This window comes from Agelaius tricolor, unplaced genomic scaffold, assembly GCF_023055355.1.
Source record: "Agelaius tricolor isolate 1412-34295 unplaced genomic scaffold, bAgeTri1.0.p SCAF_6, whole genome shotgun sequence".
NCBI classification, from domain to species: domain Eukaryota; kingdom Metazoa; phylum Chordata; class Aves; order Passeriformes; family Icteridae; genus Agelaius; species Agelaius tricolor.
The window spans coordinates 13,836,614-13,853,400 of record NW_027269266.1 but is presented as its reverse complement, the minus strand read 5'-3'; the positions used below and the strand labels follow the sequence as shown (position 1 = coordinate 13,853,400).

Here is a 16,787-nt window from a genome sequence, read left to right as displayed (position 1 = left end):
ACAGCACCTTCCAGTACCTAAAGGAGCTACAAGAGAGCTGGAGAGGGACTTGTTACAAGTCAATGTAGCAACAGAACAAGGGGGAATGGCCTTAAACTGAAGGATGGTGGGTTTAGATTAGGTGTTAGGAAGAAATTTGTTACTGTGAGGAAGGTAAGACACTGAAACAGGTTGTCCAGAGACATTGTGCATGCCCCATCCCCAGCAATGTTCAAGGCCAGGTTGGATGGGGCTCAGAGTAACCTGGTCTAGTGAAAGTGTTCCTGACAATGCCAGGGGTGTTGGAACCTCTTTGAGGTCCCTTCCCACATGAACCATTCTATGAGTCTATGATATGTTATGGAGCAATTTTCAATAAAGAAAAAAAAAACCACCTTCAGTGGTGTATCAATAATTTATTGTTTTGCATAAGAAGGTAAGATCAGATTTCAGGTAAGACATCAACCAATGACCTGATGGTGAATTCAAGTATAGAGTTTGGTACAATATTAAAAAATACTACCCTTTGTTTGACTACAGCAAACAGCTAGAACACAATAAAAACATCTGGACTTGACTGTCAAAACATACATTTCTCTAAAAACCCACACAGCACAACTTGAATATGTGGAATATTGGAAACACGTTTAGTTGTCTTCGTTCCCAAATTCTTAGGAGTCAAAGGAACAATCCACCCCCCTGTTCCCCTTAGTATCCCAGAACAGTTCAGCACAGCTTAGGATCCATCATGATAAGCAGGCTCCTGTCCTGTTGAAACTGCTTGACTAAGATATTTTTTCTGCTTAGACCTACTGTCATCTCTGCCTGCCTCATGGAGGGCTTTGATTTTTAGCTTTTGAAGCTAAATAATACAATAATGTTGATTTTTAAAGAGCAATTTAGTAATGTAATTAAAAACGTTTCTGACTCGTCGAAGACTGTGCACGTTTTACTCTGTTAAATGCTTGGCTCTATGTTTTTGAGATTCCCTTTCTTCTGCAGGTGTTACCATTCAGGAATTGGCTCCTGGCTCAGAGAGGGGCAGGCAGCCATGGCTGTGGGAGCCTCCTGCCAGGATGTGCTGGGATCAGAGGGTCAGTGGCTCTGGGAGCTCCACGCTGCCCAGGACAGCAGAGCTGTGCTCAAGATCCTCCCAGACCACACCGACCCAGGAATGGGAAATAAATTAATTTCAAAAAGACAGGAAAAACAGCCTGAGGACAGCCAGAACTGTCCCTACCAGGGAGTTTGCAGATTATTCTAGCATCTACTTCACAAAGAGAAAAGCAGGTCCCTTATGCAAGCGTTGACTGTACCCCAATGTTCCAAGACAGCCCAAGTAAGGAGCAGTGCTAATAGTGTTTTAGTGAGGACTGAAGCCCCTCCTGTTGGAAATGGCCACATCCTGAGAGATGCCAAGGGTCCTCTCCATTTCTAGATATGGTGAAGTCACTTGGCATCTCACAGAAAAAGGCAAACTAACCCGCTGAATTCCATATCCCCTGAAAAATAGTTTGATTTTCAGTGATTTAAAAAAAATAGAAAATGTTTTCTCAACTCAGATAATCTCTATGCAATTAATTTAATCAACAAATTCCTATTTATGTTACAAAAAAAGTTTAAGTCCACCAGGAAAATGGTGAAATTTGACAGAAGTTACAGTGGAGCTGTTCAAGCAGAGCATGTGTCCATACTGGGACTCAGTACATCTGTAACTCTTGCATAAACTTTTCCAGACTCCCAAGGATTCGGCTGTTGTTTCTTGCATTTCATTTGTTTTATAAGACTCTAAGCCAAATGCAATGGCCCACACATTAAATACACATTTAGAATAAAACTGCAAAACCTCATGGCTTTATCAGCATATGAACTGAAATAAAATATTTACATGGAATGTTGAGCTCCATTTACAGAGACTGTTTCAAATTACAGACTAGTAATCTCTTTAATAAATGATCACATTGACAAGAAATTTAAAAACTTAACATCCCTTTTCAACCCTTTCATAAATATATAAAGTTTCACTAAATTCTTTTTTTCTTTAAACAAGAGGGCTATATTCTCTTTACAGATTAACATGAAATAATGGTTTCCTGTTTGAATGCCACAGATGGGATGATGTGAAGTCAGCAAGTTCCTATAGACATTCTGTACTTACAAGACATATTCACAACACAACACACAGGTGTTACTTGGTCTTTACATCTGTACTCATTTCCTGCATATCAGTAGTAAGTAAAGAAAAATACCAAATTATCTATATTAAAAATACATTCCTCTAATATACATTTGCTTAACACTGACACATCAAATCTTAAAATGGGGTTTCCAACTGTCTTGTTCCCAGTGACAAGGATGTTTTTTACAGTGAACTCTACAGCATTAATTTATTTTTGAGTGGAGACAAAATACAGGTTTCACTACTAAAAAGTATCAGTACATACTCAAGAATAAAAAGAATTAATCTCTTTCAACTGCTTCTCAGATGTCCATGGTTTCTTCATTTTTTGAAAATTTCTGATGGGAAAATTGTTCTAGAGTGTGCCAAAAATATTTTAAATCAATTTAAAGAGGGAAAAATTATTCTCTACTTTGTTGCTATTCACATCACTTTGCCACTGATTTTACAGAAGTTTAATCCCAAAGACTTTGAAGTTATATACACACTAACCCACATTTTTTCCTATTTAAATAATTATTCCCATGACTTTTCTTTGTTGTGCCACAGAGCATGCCTGAAAATATTTTTAATCCATGCATACTCACAGCTGAGTGTTTCACTATTAAGCCACTGAATACATCTTTCTTTCCATGATTATGTTAATTGCAAAAGAATATTTAAATCAGGCTGTACATGTAAGACAAGGTTCACATCTAGAAAAGTAAAAACACATTGATACATAATTAAAACTATGGTGTCTTCCTCATAAAAATGTTGGTCTCTTTTGCCTGTTTCAGTTCTCTCAAGCACTGAAAGGGCAATAACTTCCAAGTGCTGATGTGCTCTTGTATGGGAACAGTTATGCTTAAAACCACTGAAGTGCTATCTCCAGCATCAATTTGTATCTTCTGCAAACTCTGTGTTAAAAACACTCACCTTGGAAACACACAGATGATGATAAAGAGGTGTTTGGCAGTTTTGCTACACTAGTATTAGCTCACTTTATGGAGCACAGTAAATCTCTGGTTTAATCTGACTGCTCTGCCCCAAACCGTGGGCAGCAGAATTGAAGACACAGGAAATCAAGACCAGTTCCAAGTGCATGAAGAGTATACCTGCTGCTCAGAAGAGCTGAAATCCCTCCTCCCAAGAAAGTAGCCATCAAGTAAAAGCTTAACCATGCCCAAGGTTTAGATGCTGATACAACAGCAGAGGTTTTGTCTGCTTAAAACGTTGCTATGAGTGTAGCCAGCTGACAGGAACCCAGAAGGTCTCGGTCTCCAACCTGTCAAAAGTTGCTTTAAGCTCACTGTAAGCTGTAGCGAGGTCATCGTTGACTATCACCTTGTCAAAAAGGTGGCCATACTGGCTCTCCATCACATGGGCAGATTTAATCATTTCATGAAAATCTTCTTCCTAGTAAGAGCAGTGCAATAAAGATCAGTGCACAGCCAGTCCATAACAACCCTGCATAAACACTTTCTGTATTAAACATGGTCTAATTGCTTATTTCTTATCTCATCAGGAGATGGAAACTGTACCTCTAATTAAAAAAAAAAAAAAATAGAGATTACCATTACTAGTGATCTCAGAGAGTATTCTGATGAGTTGACTCAGCTCAACAGGCAATTCTTTCATCTCTCCCTTTGTAGTGCCATAATTAGTCACTGCATGGTAATTACAGAGACATTTCCTTTTAGCAGCACCAGCGGAAAATGTTTCTAGCTGTTTACTTTGATGATACATTTAAAGTTTCATTATGTTAATCTCAGCTTGCTATTAGCACTTAGAGCACAGCCCTTTTAAGAGCTTGGTAGGAGTAATCATTCTATGCCTTGTTCGATCTGGCTTAGTGGGTATCATGTTTGGGGAGGGAAGAAATCATAGTAATTTGTTTAAATGACTTTGGGAGATGAAACCTGTCCTAACTAAACAATGGTCTGAAGGTTCCTCTTAAGAACAAACTCCTCTTACTTTTTATATACCACAAATCAACATTTTCTTACAGAATGTAATTTCCAAACTATTCCAAATGCAGAGATACTGTCTGTGACTATATCTGTGACTCATTTTGAAACAAAACCTAAAAAAACTTAAGTAACACCTGAATGAGGAAAAATAATACACACTCTAAGTACAGATAAACAATGTAATGATGATCAACTTTGCTGTAGATTTAATTAAAATGTGATTTTATTTTATTACAAAGTAACAAGTATCTTAATATTGGGTAATGTTATTTTTTTCTGACTATTCACAAAAGCCAGCATTTGTTCCTTGCTTAGATATCTTTTCTTCTTTCTTACAATGTTCCAGTTTTCTATAATATTTAAAAACCCCTCTATTTCTCTTATCAACAAATATGGGCTTTTTATTAAAGTAGCATTTACTTTTTCAATTGGTTCTTTATATTTGCATTTTCCTCTAAACATAGACCTCTTAATACAGTTGATGAAACAAAAGTTCTTATATTTGAATAGAAACATCTAAGCCCAGGTACAAATTTTTTAAAGGAAATCCACAGCATTCTCTCTTATAAAGATATGCTTGCACTGTGGGGGTTCTTTATTGACATAAAGTCAGAGGAGCATGGAAACTGTGAATACTCATGAACATATCAAACAATGAAAACACCACAGTAAATGTGCAATGTGAGAGAGGTTGAGAAACAGCAAGATGCTCATGTAAGCCCTGACAAGTGCTGTCAATAAGAACCAGAGATCACCTTTATTTTCAAGGTAAACTGCTACAAGAAAACTCCTGACAGGTTCTCCTGGTTTACCATGTCTAATTATACTTACAGTAAAGGGTTTTGCAGTTCCCTTATCATCTTTACTTGAAATAATCTTGGCATTTTTTCTGGTTTCTCTCAAACGGTCAAGTGATGGAGGTTTTATAAATATAACAAATGGTTTAAACTCGTATGTCCGCAAGTGTTTCACTGTCTGGGAAGAGGAAAGATTTTAATTAATTAGTTTATTTTGCACAATGGAATTTACGGTAATAAAAGAAACTCCCCATTGACCATAATAAACCCATAAACATTTCTAGGCAGTTATTTTTCATTTACTGCCATCCTGCTTTGCTGACCAGCATTGATTCATCTAGGGAGAATTTTCAGAAAGGTAAGAAAACTCTTTCTCCAAGGGTGATCATTGCTCTTGATTTCCACATGGCTGCTGGTAAGCCCCATGAAGTCTGGCAAAGTTTGAGTCATGCACACCGGTGCTACTGGCAGTGAGAGGATGGAGGGGAACAGCAGGTATTCAGGGGAGGAGGAAAAGTTCAACCCATTTTAGCAAGAACAACCCTTTCTGTGCCCATGAACATCAGCAGAAAGAGGTGTCTGTGACACTTGCTCACAAAAGGTCAATGATTTTTCTCTTCAGTACTGTGTGCCACCACACAACTCCCTGCTGTTCACTTTTTCCAAGTGAGCCATGCGTGGTTTTAGAGGCAGGTCTATGATTCAGCTGCAGCACAGGGTGGATGGTCAGAAGCTTTCTATTCTCTCCACATTGTCACAGTCCACAGGGAAACCCCAAAGTGGGATCCCAGAATGGATCACAAGCTTGGGTCCCCAAGAGAATTTAGTGCTTTGCAGGAGCCCAGGGCTGTGTGGGACAGGCAATGGACTGGTCAGCTCCCCTCCTCCCCTGGCATGGGCTATGGCTTCCCTGGCTACTCCTCTGCCAGGGCAGCCCCTGCCCTGCTCTGGGGGCACAGCCCCGCAATGAAACTGCCCCGGGAGCTGCGCACAAGCTGCCAGGGCTCAGAAACCATACACTGGCCACCCTTGGAGAAGAGATGCTTTGGCTGGGTTTAAACAAACTAGTCCAGCTCCTAGAAGCACTGTGGTTATTAGGAGCAAAAAAATCCCCAGTGGAGCTGTTCAGCGGGGTTGAAAGACAAGGTCAGTGCAAGAAAAAATGGTTTAGAGAGGAATATTCTTAGCAATTATCCAGCCAACATCACATTTAGTGCATTCCTTGACTCATGTCCATCCTGTATGGAAACCCTTGGCATGAATAGTCTAGTGAAACATGTGAGATAGAGTTGCTGGACTTGGTGATAACTCAAAACTATTCTGAAATTAAAGTTTCAGAGACAATCTCTTGTCCAAACTAACAGAAAGATAAATGGAAATATAGGAGCATTCTGTAATTAAATCTTTAGTACTATGCTGCAGGCTCCCAATTCCTTTATTATCCCTTTTCAGAGAACCTTGCTTCGATAAAGGTAGCAAGAAAAGCCACTCAACAATCATTCAATGTGGGATAAAGCACACCTTTTGAGAAATACTTTTTACCAGAATTCCAAAATGTAATATGGGGAAGTACAAGAGATCAGAAGACATGCTTACTTACATGAGGTTGCACATCCAACAAACAAACTTTGTTTTTAGCTAGAACTGATCGAACAGAGTCTAAACTTGTTCCATAGTAGTTGTTCTTATACTCGCCATACTCGATAAACCTGTGGCAGAAGGTAAAAACAACTGGGATCATTTCCATTTTCTCCAGACAAAAAGCTTACCAGTATGGTTTATAATATTTAATTCAGAAGCAAAAATATTTTACTTTACATGAGAGTTCTACCGTGTTTTATAAAGGAAATGCTGTCAAGTACTTCAGCATGTCAATTTTAAGAAATCTTCTACTTTACTGCTTTCAAATCAGTAACACCTGCTTGTATTACAGTTAAAGAGAAAAAAGCACTGTAGTCCAACAGCCCACTAATGTTTTCCATCACCTCTTTTTCTGAACTAATGCAATGCAATAAAACAGTGGATAAGCTAAACAATAGAAACTACTGAAATTTCATTGCACACTACAGAATATCCAAATTCTCTGTCTCAGAAGAGGAGGAGTGATGACGGTGCTGGTGGAACCAAGGCGGCTGGTTATTTGCTATAAAAGTACAAGCACTATTTGCCAGAAAAGCAAAGCACAGTTTGAAGTTTCAATAAAACCCACAGCTTTGTGTCTAATACACTTTTGCCCTCTGAAACTGGGGCAGAATTTCAAGCTACAGAATTTTACAGGCTGCTGGAGAGCACGATGCTACCATTGTCTCTTCATTTTAGTTTACTTTCTGGAGGGTGTACAGGCAGGGGCTTCACTGTAGATCTCTAAATTCAAAAGCAGAGGAAGTGCCTGGCCTGAAAGAGAGCAGAACTATGCAAACATTGACTCAGGCACGTCTGCAGCACTTCCACAGCCCCCTTCTCTAGAGCTGCAGTGCTTTAGTGCTATGACAGAAGATGCTCTATTAAAAGAAAGCTCCCCCATCCCAAGCACCTATAATTTCAGTGTCTCCTTGAGGAGCTGAGGAACTGAAACTACTTGTAAGCTTAGAAACTCTTGTGTTTGCACATACTCCATATTTTTCCCCAGCTACTTATATAACAACATGTAATTTAACACATCTTCAAATCACTGCAACTTATATTCACTTTGACTTATTATCTAAAATAACAACCAGTCCCATTTTATAATAAACCATTGTTTTAACTGCAGTTCTAGTTAAAAATCTCTTCAACATACTTGTTATTCTGTACATCTGTCTCAAACAAGTGCTTGGAAATGAAAATGTATTCGACACCATCACTTTCTTGGCTTCTCCTTGGACGGGTAGTGTCTGCAGTTTCATCATAAAAAAAAAAAAGGAAAATATGCACAAAACAATATAATGCAAACCAGTTCAGGAAAAGCTGAAAAGCACAGACTCTTTGTGCAATACTAAGTATAGCACTTCCCTCACTTCTGAAGCACATAAGGCTGCTCTGGATCTGGTAGGCAGCACACAAGCACATGACAGAATTGAGTTTTAAATGCATGCAGGAAAATCAGGAAAAAAACCTATTGGACAAGTGTCAGATTATCATTTTTTATTAACTAGTGGAAAAATGCAATAAAATGAGGATAGCTGAATAATAAAAGGAACAGCAGTCCATAACAATTAACCCAGCCTTGCCTCTTGTTAAACTTATTAGCATGAGACCATAAAGGGAAACAAAGCACACCATCCTGATTTATAAAATGTTATGTTCATTAACAACTCTTGTAGCTATGGCATGTGAAGCATGGTAATAAAAAAATAGGGTGTGAACTTTCTGTTTTAGTGCTTTTCTTTATCCCGTGATCAAAATAGAATTCCATTTTCTTTCAGTATCCTTGTATTATTTGCACTTCTTACTCTCCCCCAAGCAGGTATAAGGGTTTTGCTTATAATATTTGAGGGGTTGTCATTTATGATTAATGAACCCATTAAAAAATCCTGTTTTGAACAAGTTGAATACTACAGCATCATGCATTCTTCACCACATATGGACATACAAAACCTGCTTGCAGCAACAGAGACTTAAATGCCATTTGATCTATCACTCTTCTTCTTAGGCTGACACAATGAGGAACATTTCCAAGACAGGAACCCCGCTCTCCCTCCAAGTCCTGACTTACTGAATTTCAGGGAGAGGGATTCCTTTACATGTTTGTTTTAACTTATAACCACAAATTTGGAAGAGAAAGGAGAGAAGGCAGCTTGATGAATACTGTCAACTTTTAGAGAAATATTTTTGGGCAAATGATTGCATACACTGCAATGTATTAAATATTTTGGGAACATCTAGATTTTTTTGTTATTGTTGCTTTCAATACCCAGTTGAAGCAAATATATGCAAAAGAAATTACTTGCCAAACTAAATGCATTAATTTTTCTACTTAGCAAATTCATTCATACATACACACTTCACAGAATATCTGCAGTTGCAAAAAACCTGAGAGAGAATCTCCCAAATTCAGAATGTTGGAGCCATATTTGTGAAGGATCCCTATAGAAGGTACAAGTAGAAAGCAAACCAAGAAATCAAAGTCTAAAAATGTTGAGTTCTTCATATTAAAGAAAATGCAGTAAAGAATTGTAGAAGTTGATAAAGCACAATGTTACTCAATTTTATAAAAATCACACTACTTGGTCAGAGACAGAAAAGAGGAAAAAACATCCCCAGATGATCTCTTCTAAAGCGAATAAAAGGGATTTAATTAATTTATTCATTAGATTAAATTGTTTATAATCCATCTTCATTTTTCAGCCTAAGAGATAAAGGCCAGTTTGCTGAATGCAAGCATTGGTAACAGAGTACATTTGAGTGCTTTACAGCCAAATCCAGGGTGTTCTTCAGCTGAGTTTCATTTACTAAACCTCACTGACATCAATCATGCTGAACTTGTACTGAAAGTGTACTGCAATGCCTCTGAGCCAAAAAGCTCTATCAGTTAAATCAATGCTATTTAATGCAGAACTGCAGCAGCACTTTTAAAAATAAGAAAAGCAATTTGGATGCCAAGCATGCATTTAGAGACCCAAACTTGAAAGTACCTTAAAGGTAATACAATAATAAAGGCTAATAATGCAAGTATATCATTAGAGAATAGGAGTGCATTTTTACTTACGTGGCACTGTTACCCCGTAGTGCTGGGTGTCACTGATTAGCAATTTCCGTTTAAGTTCATTCAATCCAACCCCTACAGGACCTGAAAGAAAAAAATTGTCCTTTTTCCCAAGCCAGTTGTCTCTTGTCTCTTCAGGTGCAAGTATGCTCCAAGGTAAGACTACATAGCCTATAGCTGTGACATTACTGCCTTTTAGTCAGTGATTTGGAAACGCCCATGGTTGCAGCCTCTCCTAGTATATACAGAGCTGACAAATTTCAGGGGATGCTGTTGGCAGTTACTCTGTTCTGACTTTATTACTGAGGAAATATCATGAAAATAAGTTGCCAGCAAAGCTGACTTTCTTTTCTGCAGCAACTACCCTCAGCGTGCACCCACCTCCATCTCAGCCCTACTACAAACCCCAGCATGCCAACCTCCAGCTTTCCAGAACAAAAACTGATTCTGGCTGTTTATTTTGCCAGAATATCCCCAACTTGCAGACTAGAGGACCCCAGCTGGCATGTGCAAAGTACCTCTAAATTCTCTGCACTCTGTGTGTCAGCATGGCCTCACTCCCTCCTGCTGCTGCATCCCTTGCCGGCACCAGATGCCCCTGGGGACAATTGCTTCCACCTTGCCATGCCCTGGGAGCACTGCTCCTTCCAGCCCCTGCTGCAGGCAGGAACACTGCCCAGCTCCTGGCCGCCTGTAGCTGTCACCATCCACCTTTCGACTGCGTCAGGGTGGCACTGCATGGTGAGAGGAAGGAAGGGCAGTACTTGCCAGGTCACAACCCATTTGGGATGTTTGGGTTTCTTTCTTTGTTATTGATTTTCTTTTAAACTGTGCTTGTCTCCTGCCTGCTGTCTGAACTGGTCCAAAGCAAATGTTTCCTTCTTCATGCGACTGCCAAAGAGAGACCACTCTTGGAAGGAGGATGGCAGGAAGAAACAAAGACTGCATGGAATTTTTTTGACCCGTCTCCTCCACCTCCACTTGAGTAGTGCTGCACTAGAAGCAACAGAGCAAGATGTTCCTCTTGGCTTTCGAGTTGTCCTTAATTCTTAGCTGTTTGCCAGTGGTGCCTTAGGTGTCTGTGAGGGCACTTTGTCCTCTGAGGTCTCAAAGGCTCCACAGGCACTCGCTGCCTGTCCCCAGGAGCCCTTCATGCAGGGCTCCAGCTGCCTGCCCACTTTGGTGACAGGGCCATGTGCTTGCTGTGTGTGAAGGGAGCTCAGCTCTGCATGCTCTTACATTTCTGACAGTGGAGAGCCTTCATTTCTACAGAGCCACATCAACAGCAGAAGGCAAAGGAGAATGAGTCATTGGAACCTTATCCTAAATAATGCAAGGATAATACCTGCGGTTTTAAGGAAAATTCTTGCACATTTAGTAAAAGGGACGCATGTATATGGAGTGCTTCTTAACAAACACATTTTAAACATTGTAAACATGTTCAAACCCTAATAAACATTTCAATGAAACAGTGTTGTAGCCACTACTTACTAGTGAGAATCCAAAAACAGACTGATGCTTCAGTACCTTCAGGTGTCTATCTGTAAAAATGACCATACACCCTGTCTGGAGTTGAAACACATAATGATGAAAAGCAAGGGCTTGCTGCTTTGCTGCTACGCCCAGACTATGGTTCTACTGTAGAATCTTAAGAGTTTCTACATTTAAAGTTTCTACGTGTTCACATCAGTTAAACACACAACTACATTTCAAATTCCATCTCTGACCTTCCTGTAAATTAATCTATCAGTATGTATAAATGTTTATTTAATATGGTGTACAGCAGCCTCTACTGGTGCATGTCTGCAGAGGACAGTGTTATGTTGATAATGGCATCACTTTTGCTATAATTTAATTTTTTTTCCTTTTTATAAGAGTTTAGTTCTTTAGGACAAATATGAACTTTTACAGGAAAAGTAATTAAAACTCTTAATATATCCTAGCAAAGTAAACCAAACCAAATGAAATTCAGTTTTTAAAAATCATTCTATTACTTTTAAGCAAAAAATCTTTCCTGTCAAATCCACACAAATATTATTTCCTTAGTCTACATGCTGTCAAATCAACAGTATGCTTTTAGCTCTATTTATATATATAACGAGTCCAGGTTTCACTTCCTGTGACACATGCTTTAGAAACTTAGCTTAACTCTGTTTCCAGATCACAACTTCACTACTACTGTCTCCCCTTCCAGATTAACATTTTAAAATCATCTTTAAATTGAACTACTGAAAGGTGTAGAGTCTCATTTTTCAGTGCTGTCTTCACAGAGTTCTCATAACTGTAGCATATGGACACTGAAGTCTGATTCCAGCTCAGCAAAGCCATCCATTATGTGGATTTTTATACTATCTCTCCCAAGTTAATATACAGTTCCCTTCTAAATATTCTTTTTGTTTTCATGCAGCAGAGAAAGATGCCAGTTTCTAGCAGTTATGAATCTGAACACAGTTTGAACTCAAAAAGAGAATAAAGTGTCAGGATTTAAAAGCATAACCCTGATTCTTATAGTCAAATATGACATCCAGGATCCATGTCTGTTGTGCAGTTTTGGTTTACTGTAAATCACCCCAGGCAGCAATATTTACAGTTATGCTGACAGATTTAGAGATACTTTGATTACTTTTTTAAAGGAACATTTATGCTGCTTGCTGTTGCATGCTAAGTCATGTTAATGGTCAAATGCTGCACAAGTGGACTGTAGTGCCTACCTCACTTTATTGAGAGACATCTGCAGAATTAAACTACCAATCATTAAAACTTGCACTAAATTTCGTAACACTCAGACACGTCTGAAGAAAACTGAAAAAACTACGTTTAAGTATTGGGAGGGTTAAGCCAACCAGCCATTCTTCACCTACAGACACATAATGAGCTCCTAGTAGACTTTTGGAAAGAAAAGGGAAGTGGTCTTTTAGAAAAGATTTTCTGAGTTAGATGACAATATTCCTGCTGGGATCACAAGAACCCAGTAGGAGATCTGCCTTGAGAGAGGTTCTGTGGCTCAGTTCCTAGTACACTACAATGCAATGACTTCACATGCATGTCTGACTGCAGCTCAGTGTGGTAAGAAAGGAGAACCTCGTTATTTTGTGTTTCTGTACATTTTATCAAGCAGTGGGAGTGTACTTTGAGATCTGCTGTTCACTGAAGTAGGATCAGTGAGTTCATACTGGTGTTCTCAAGGGCAAGGCGAGGCACTGTGTTACATTCTATGTATTTGTTCCTGAACCTTGCTGACTTTCCCATGCCTTCAATCAGGAAGTTTAAATGGAGATAGCAATTATAGGTCTCTTTCTTCATTGTCCAGTTAGTTGACTGGAATAGCATGGCCATGGCAGGCCATTTTCCTGCACTACTGCTGTAGATCAATTAAAACTCTGCAAGCCACTACTGAACATGTTAAAGCTAAGTCAGGAGAGGTGGAGAGTTAAAAGGCCCTTTCATTTCATCCTCCTTTGCTCTGAAATAGACCTGGCCTCATCATAACTCCTTCATGATAAAACCAGAGGTGATGGATTAAAAAAAAAAAAAAAAAAAAATCTAAGCAATACAACAAATAGAGAGCTTTTTCAGTCCCAGATTCCTTTTCTTTGCAGTAGTACCAGAAGCACATCTTTGTGGGAAGTACTGGCAGCGCCATTCAGAGACAGAGGCTTTTCTGATCATAACAACCAATAACAACTTCTCCTTTATGGCTACATGCCTCTGGTCCTTGCTTCCACCACCGCCCACTTTGGACAGAGGCATCACCATGGGGGACCACAGCACCTGAAAGGCTCTGCACACCTCCAGTGATCACACTGCATGCACAAAACAGTGTGTGCTCTTAGGGACAAATGCTCATGGTTTGTTACTGACAACTTTGCTTTATCCTGCCCCTTCAGAAAGCTCTGACTTAGCTGAAATTACGCCAGATAAAGTTATTGCATGTAGCACATTCATTCTAACTCTAAAGAAGTAAAATTTATGCTCCTCTGGCCCTTAAAATTAACCAGAGCAGAAGACTTTGTGAGCAGGGCTTTTCCCTCATTAATATAAATGAAAATTCTAGTGTCTAAATAATACAAGTCATATTAAAATATTCTACCTTTGTCTGATAAGGCTGTGAGGTATATAATGCTTAGGATGCAAGCAATATTTGTGGTGGAAGACTTGAAGGATTTCTTAGCAGCTTGGGAATAGTAAGTTACTATAAGCAGACTGATGACTTAATATTGGATAATTTTGTTTTTACCAGACTCATCCCAATCCTAACAATTAAAAGCATACAAAAATATTTGTATCATTACTGCTTCAGATGATGTTATATCAGCCCCTAGGATTTGCAGAGCTTTATTCATGAACTTAGATTTGCAAGTAAGGTAAAATCTTGACAAACTGCTACAGTGAGCTGAATCTGAGAGTAGTGTGTAACAAGCAACAGAGCACTGAAATTACTGTGTGTGCAATTCATGTTCTTTAAATTAGACTAGACCAATTCAAAATGAAGTGAAATTTGTTTTAAAGTTGTCAAACTCCCTCCCCCTAAAAAAAGGCAAAACCAAACCTAAAAGTCCCTTTTTAAACAGTAAATCATATATTTAGACCTAGCTCAACACAACAGACATCTAGTGCCTCCACCAATTACAGCTATAAATTAATTATATCTCCCTTTCTTTCCTAGTACTACTCTACAAATTATAGTCGATGTATTATATGGAATGCCGCTACTGGCACACAAAAAGCTTTTAGAATGTGTTTGCTTCTACTATACCTGTATTGCTTAGCTCTGCTAGTTTTTTCCACATTTTGCCCAAGACATTTTTATGGTATTGGCCAGACTTAAGCTGCTCTTAATATCCAGAGAAAAAAACATTAGAATTACTGAAGTCCGCAATAAATTTCTGAATTGCTTTTGTTACTGAAAAAGCACTCTTTCTTCATTTGATTTATTACAACAAAAATCAAATGGAATCTCTAGGCATTCCTTAGATCAGACATATGCAATTTGTTATAAAAAGTCTACTTATCACACTTTTGCACTACACTCTGTTGATGTAACTGTAAAATCAACTCAACCATGTTATTACTTGTTGTATATTACCCAAAATCTCACAGTGATCACACTAGTAGGTGGCTGATTTTTAGTGCTGGAGAGTGACAAAACTGTTTATTAAAAACTCAATTTAATGTTCCCTTGGATATGAGCTATATAAAAACACAGCTACTCAACAGTTCCTAACAGTCCCTGATAGAGGGTCATATTTCTCTGCTCCGCTGCTTTCAGAATGGAGGAAATTTTACTAATGAAGAACCAGCCTATGTGTTACTGCCAAGGAAACAATAATCGATGAGACATTACTCACTTGTAGTGATGGCTACTCACTACTCCTTGGTACTCCAATTGTTACCTTTGAAAAGCTTGAGATAACGCACTTTCTCTCTTTTTGGGACACTGAAGCAAGGCATTTTGGTTATACAATAAATTCTGTGAGGAGGCCATGGCAGTGACAGATTACAGAAGAACAGAAAGCTGACTAAGAATAATATGTTAGTCCTCTGCAGCTATGCTTGCATTCATCCTTGGCCTACAAAGGTCCACATTGCATCCACCTTTCTTACTAGTTGTCCATTTACTTCTTCTTATGCAGTAGGTGGTTTTGTTTCTTTCCACTTTCATTGTCTGTCTTCATTGACCTCGGGTATTTATCCTGTTCTTTTGGGGTTTTTTCCCACAAAAATATATTGATTGATCACTAAGAGTAGAATATCAACATAATTCTTTTGAGTTTTAGTACAGCTTGACTGCCACATTCAGACTTGTAACCATGGTAGCTGTATTTTAATGTCATCTCCCCTTGGTTTAAGAAAGCTCTGAACACAATCTCCTAAAGCATCCTTATATGCAAGTTGAGATATCCTGTTGCCCTGGTTTGAAAGGTGGGCTATAGACAGGTGGAAAAATGGAGCATGTTCAAAGGGAAGGGGTTATTGGTCTGTGCTCTGTGACTCATTATAAGGGGAGTTCTCTGGGACACACTCAGTTTCACATCCATACCAATGACACAGACTGGGCCCTTACAAAGCTTGCTCATGGCAAGATGGGTGATACACGTGACTTGCTCAAGGGCAGGACTTCCATCCAGAGAGCTCCAGGCACAGGCTGGCAGAACTTAGTGAAATTTGATGAGGACAAAGTTCTGCATTACAGGCTGGGGACTGACTGGCTGGATGCCAAGGGCCTTGGGGTTCAGGTGGGCAGAGCTAAGCACGAGTCCCCAGCGCTCGCTGGCAGCAATGAAGGGTGACAGGAGACTGGGCTGGACCACAAAGAGCCTGGCCCATGGACAGAGGGGAATGATTCTTCCCCTTCACTCAGCACTTGTCAGTCCCTTGTGAGGAATACTCTGTCCACAACAAAATACTGCACTAAAATACTGCACTAAAATACTGTTGGATAAACTGGATCAAAGACATCAGAGGGCCTCGAAGATGGTCAGGAGCTGAACCACATGACCTGTAAGAGAGACTGAGGGAACTGGGCTTGCCTGGCCTGGGGAAGAGATGTACTGGGGGGACCCACCAGCACCCTTCTGACACTCACTGAAAAGATGGGAACCACCTCTTTACTGAGGTGTGAGATAAAACAGGGAAGACATGATGGGAATACAGGTTCCTAAAGCTGCTGCCATCAGCAACCTGCTCAGAACCTGGTGTTGATCTCACTCAGTGGGAGACTGGACCAGGTGAACTCCTGAGATCCCTTCCAATCTAAATGACTTTCTGGTAAGCATTGTCCTAATCAGCAGGTCTCTGTTTTACCAGGTCAAAAATAAAGAAAACAACTTACCAACCAAAACAACAAGCCTGTATTTCTCATTAGGTTGTCGTCTATATTTTGCAACTTCTTCATAGGTTGGGATATCTGCTGTATCATACTGGTCACTCTTCTTGCACTCATACATGGACTTGTTTGTTTTTTTATCTTTTCTGCTAAGACGAAAGCTTCTTCTAAAACCAGCTGCAGTAAGAACAGGGTTTTTTCAAAGTAAGAAAATAAGTCTTCTTAAAACATTTGACAACAGTCTCTTCCAACATTCAAGGATTGGAGCATGGAATAAAAAGTGTATTATACGTTTAATAAGCCAGGTCATTAGAATGACATTTCCCATGTTTTTAAACTATATCAGGTACCTATTTAAACTGCAAAATTA

General features: G+C 39.2%; 1 protein-coding gene across 3 annotated transcripts in view; it reads right to left on the bottom strand.

Annotated features, from left to right (window-relative positions):
- Window positions 1–380: 380 nt before the first annotated feature.
- Window positions 381–16,787, bottom strand: part of MPP7 (MAGUK p55 scaffold protein 7) — a 148,702-nt gene continuing 132,295 nt past the window's right edge. For all 3 annotated transcript variants that reach the window (XM_071428752.1, XM_071428753.1, XM_071428754.1), the window contains 6 exons: window positions 16,424–16,594; window positions 9,595–9,675; window positions 7,687–7,780; window positions 6,508–6,616; window positions 4,942–5,085; window positions 381–3,556 (listed from right to left, as the gene is read on the bottom strand). In XM_071428752.1, the coding sequence (XP_071284853.1) occupies window positions 3,377–3,556; window positions 4,942–5,085; window positions 6,508–6,616; window positions 7,687–7,780; window positions 9,595–9,675; window positions 16,424–16,594 (779 nt within the window). In that variant the 3' untranslated portion in view covers window positions 381–3,376. The remainder of the gene's footprint in view (window positions 3,557–4,941; window positions 5,086–6,507; window positions 6,617–7,686; window positions 7,781–9,594; window positions 9,676–16,423; window positions 16,595–16,787) is intronic.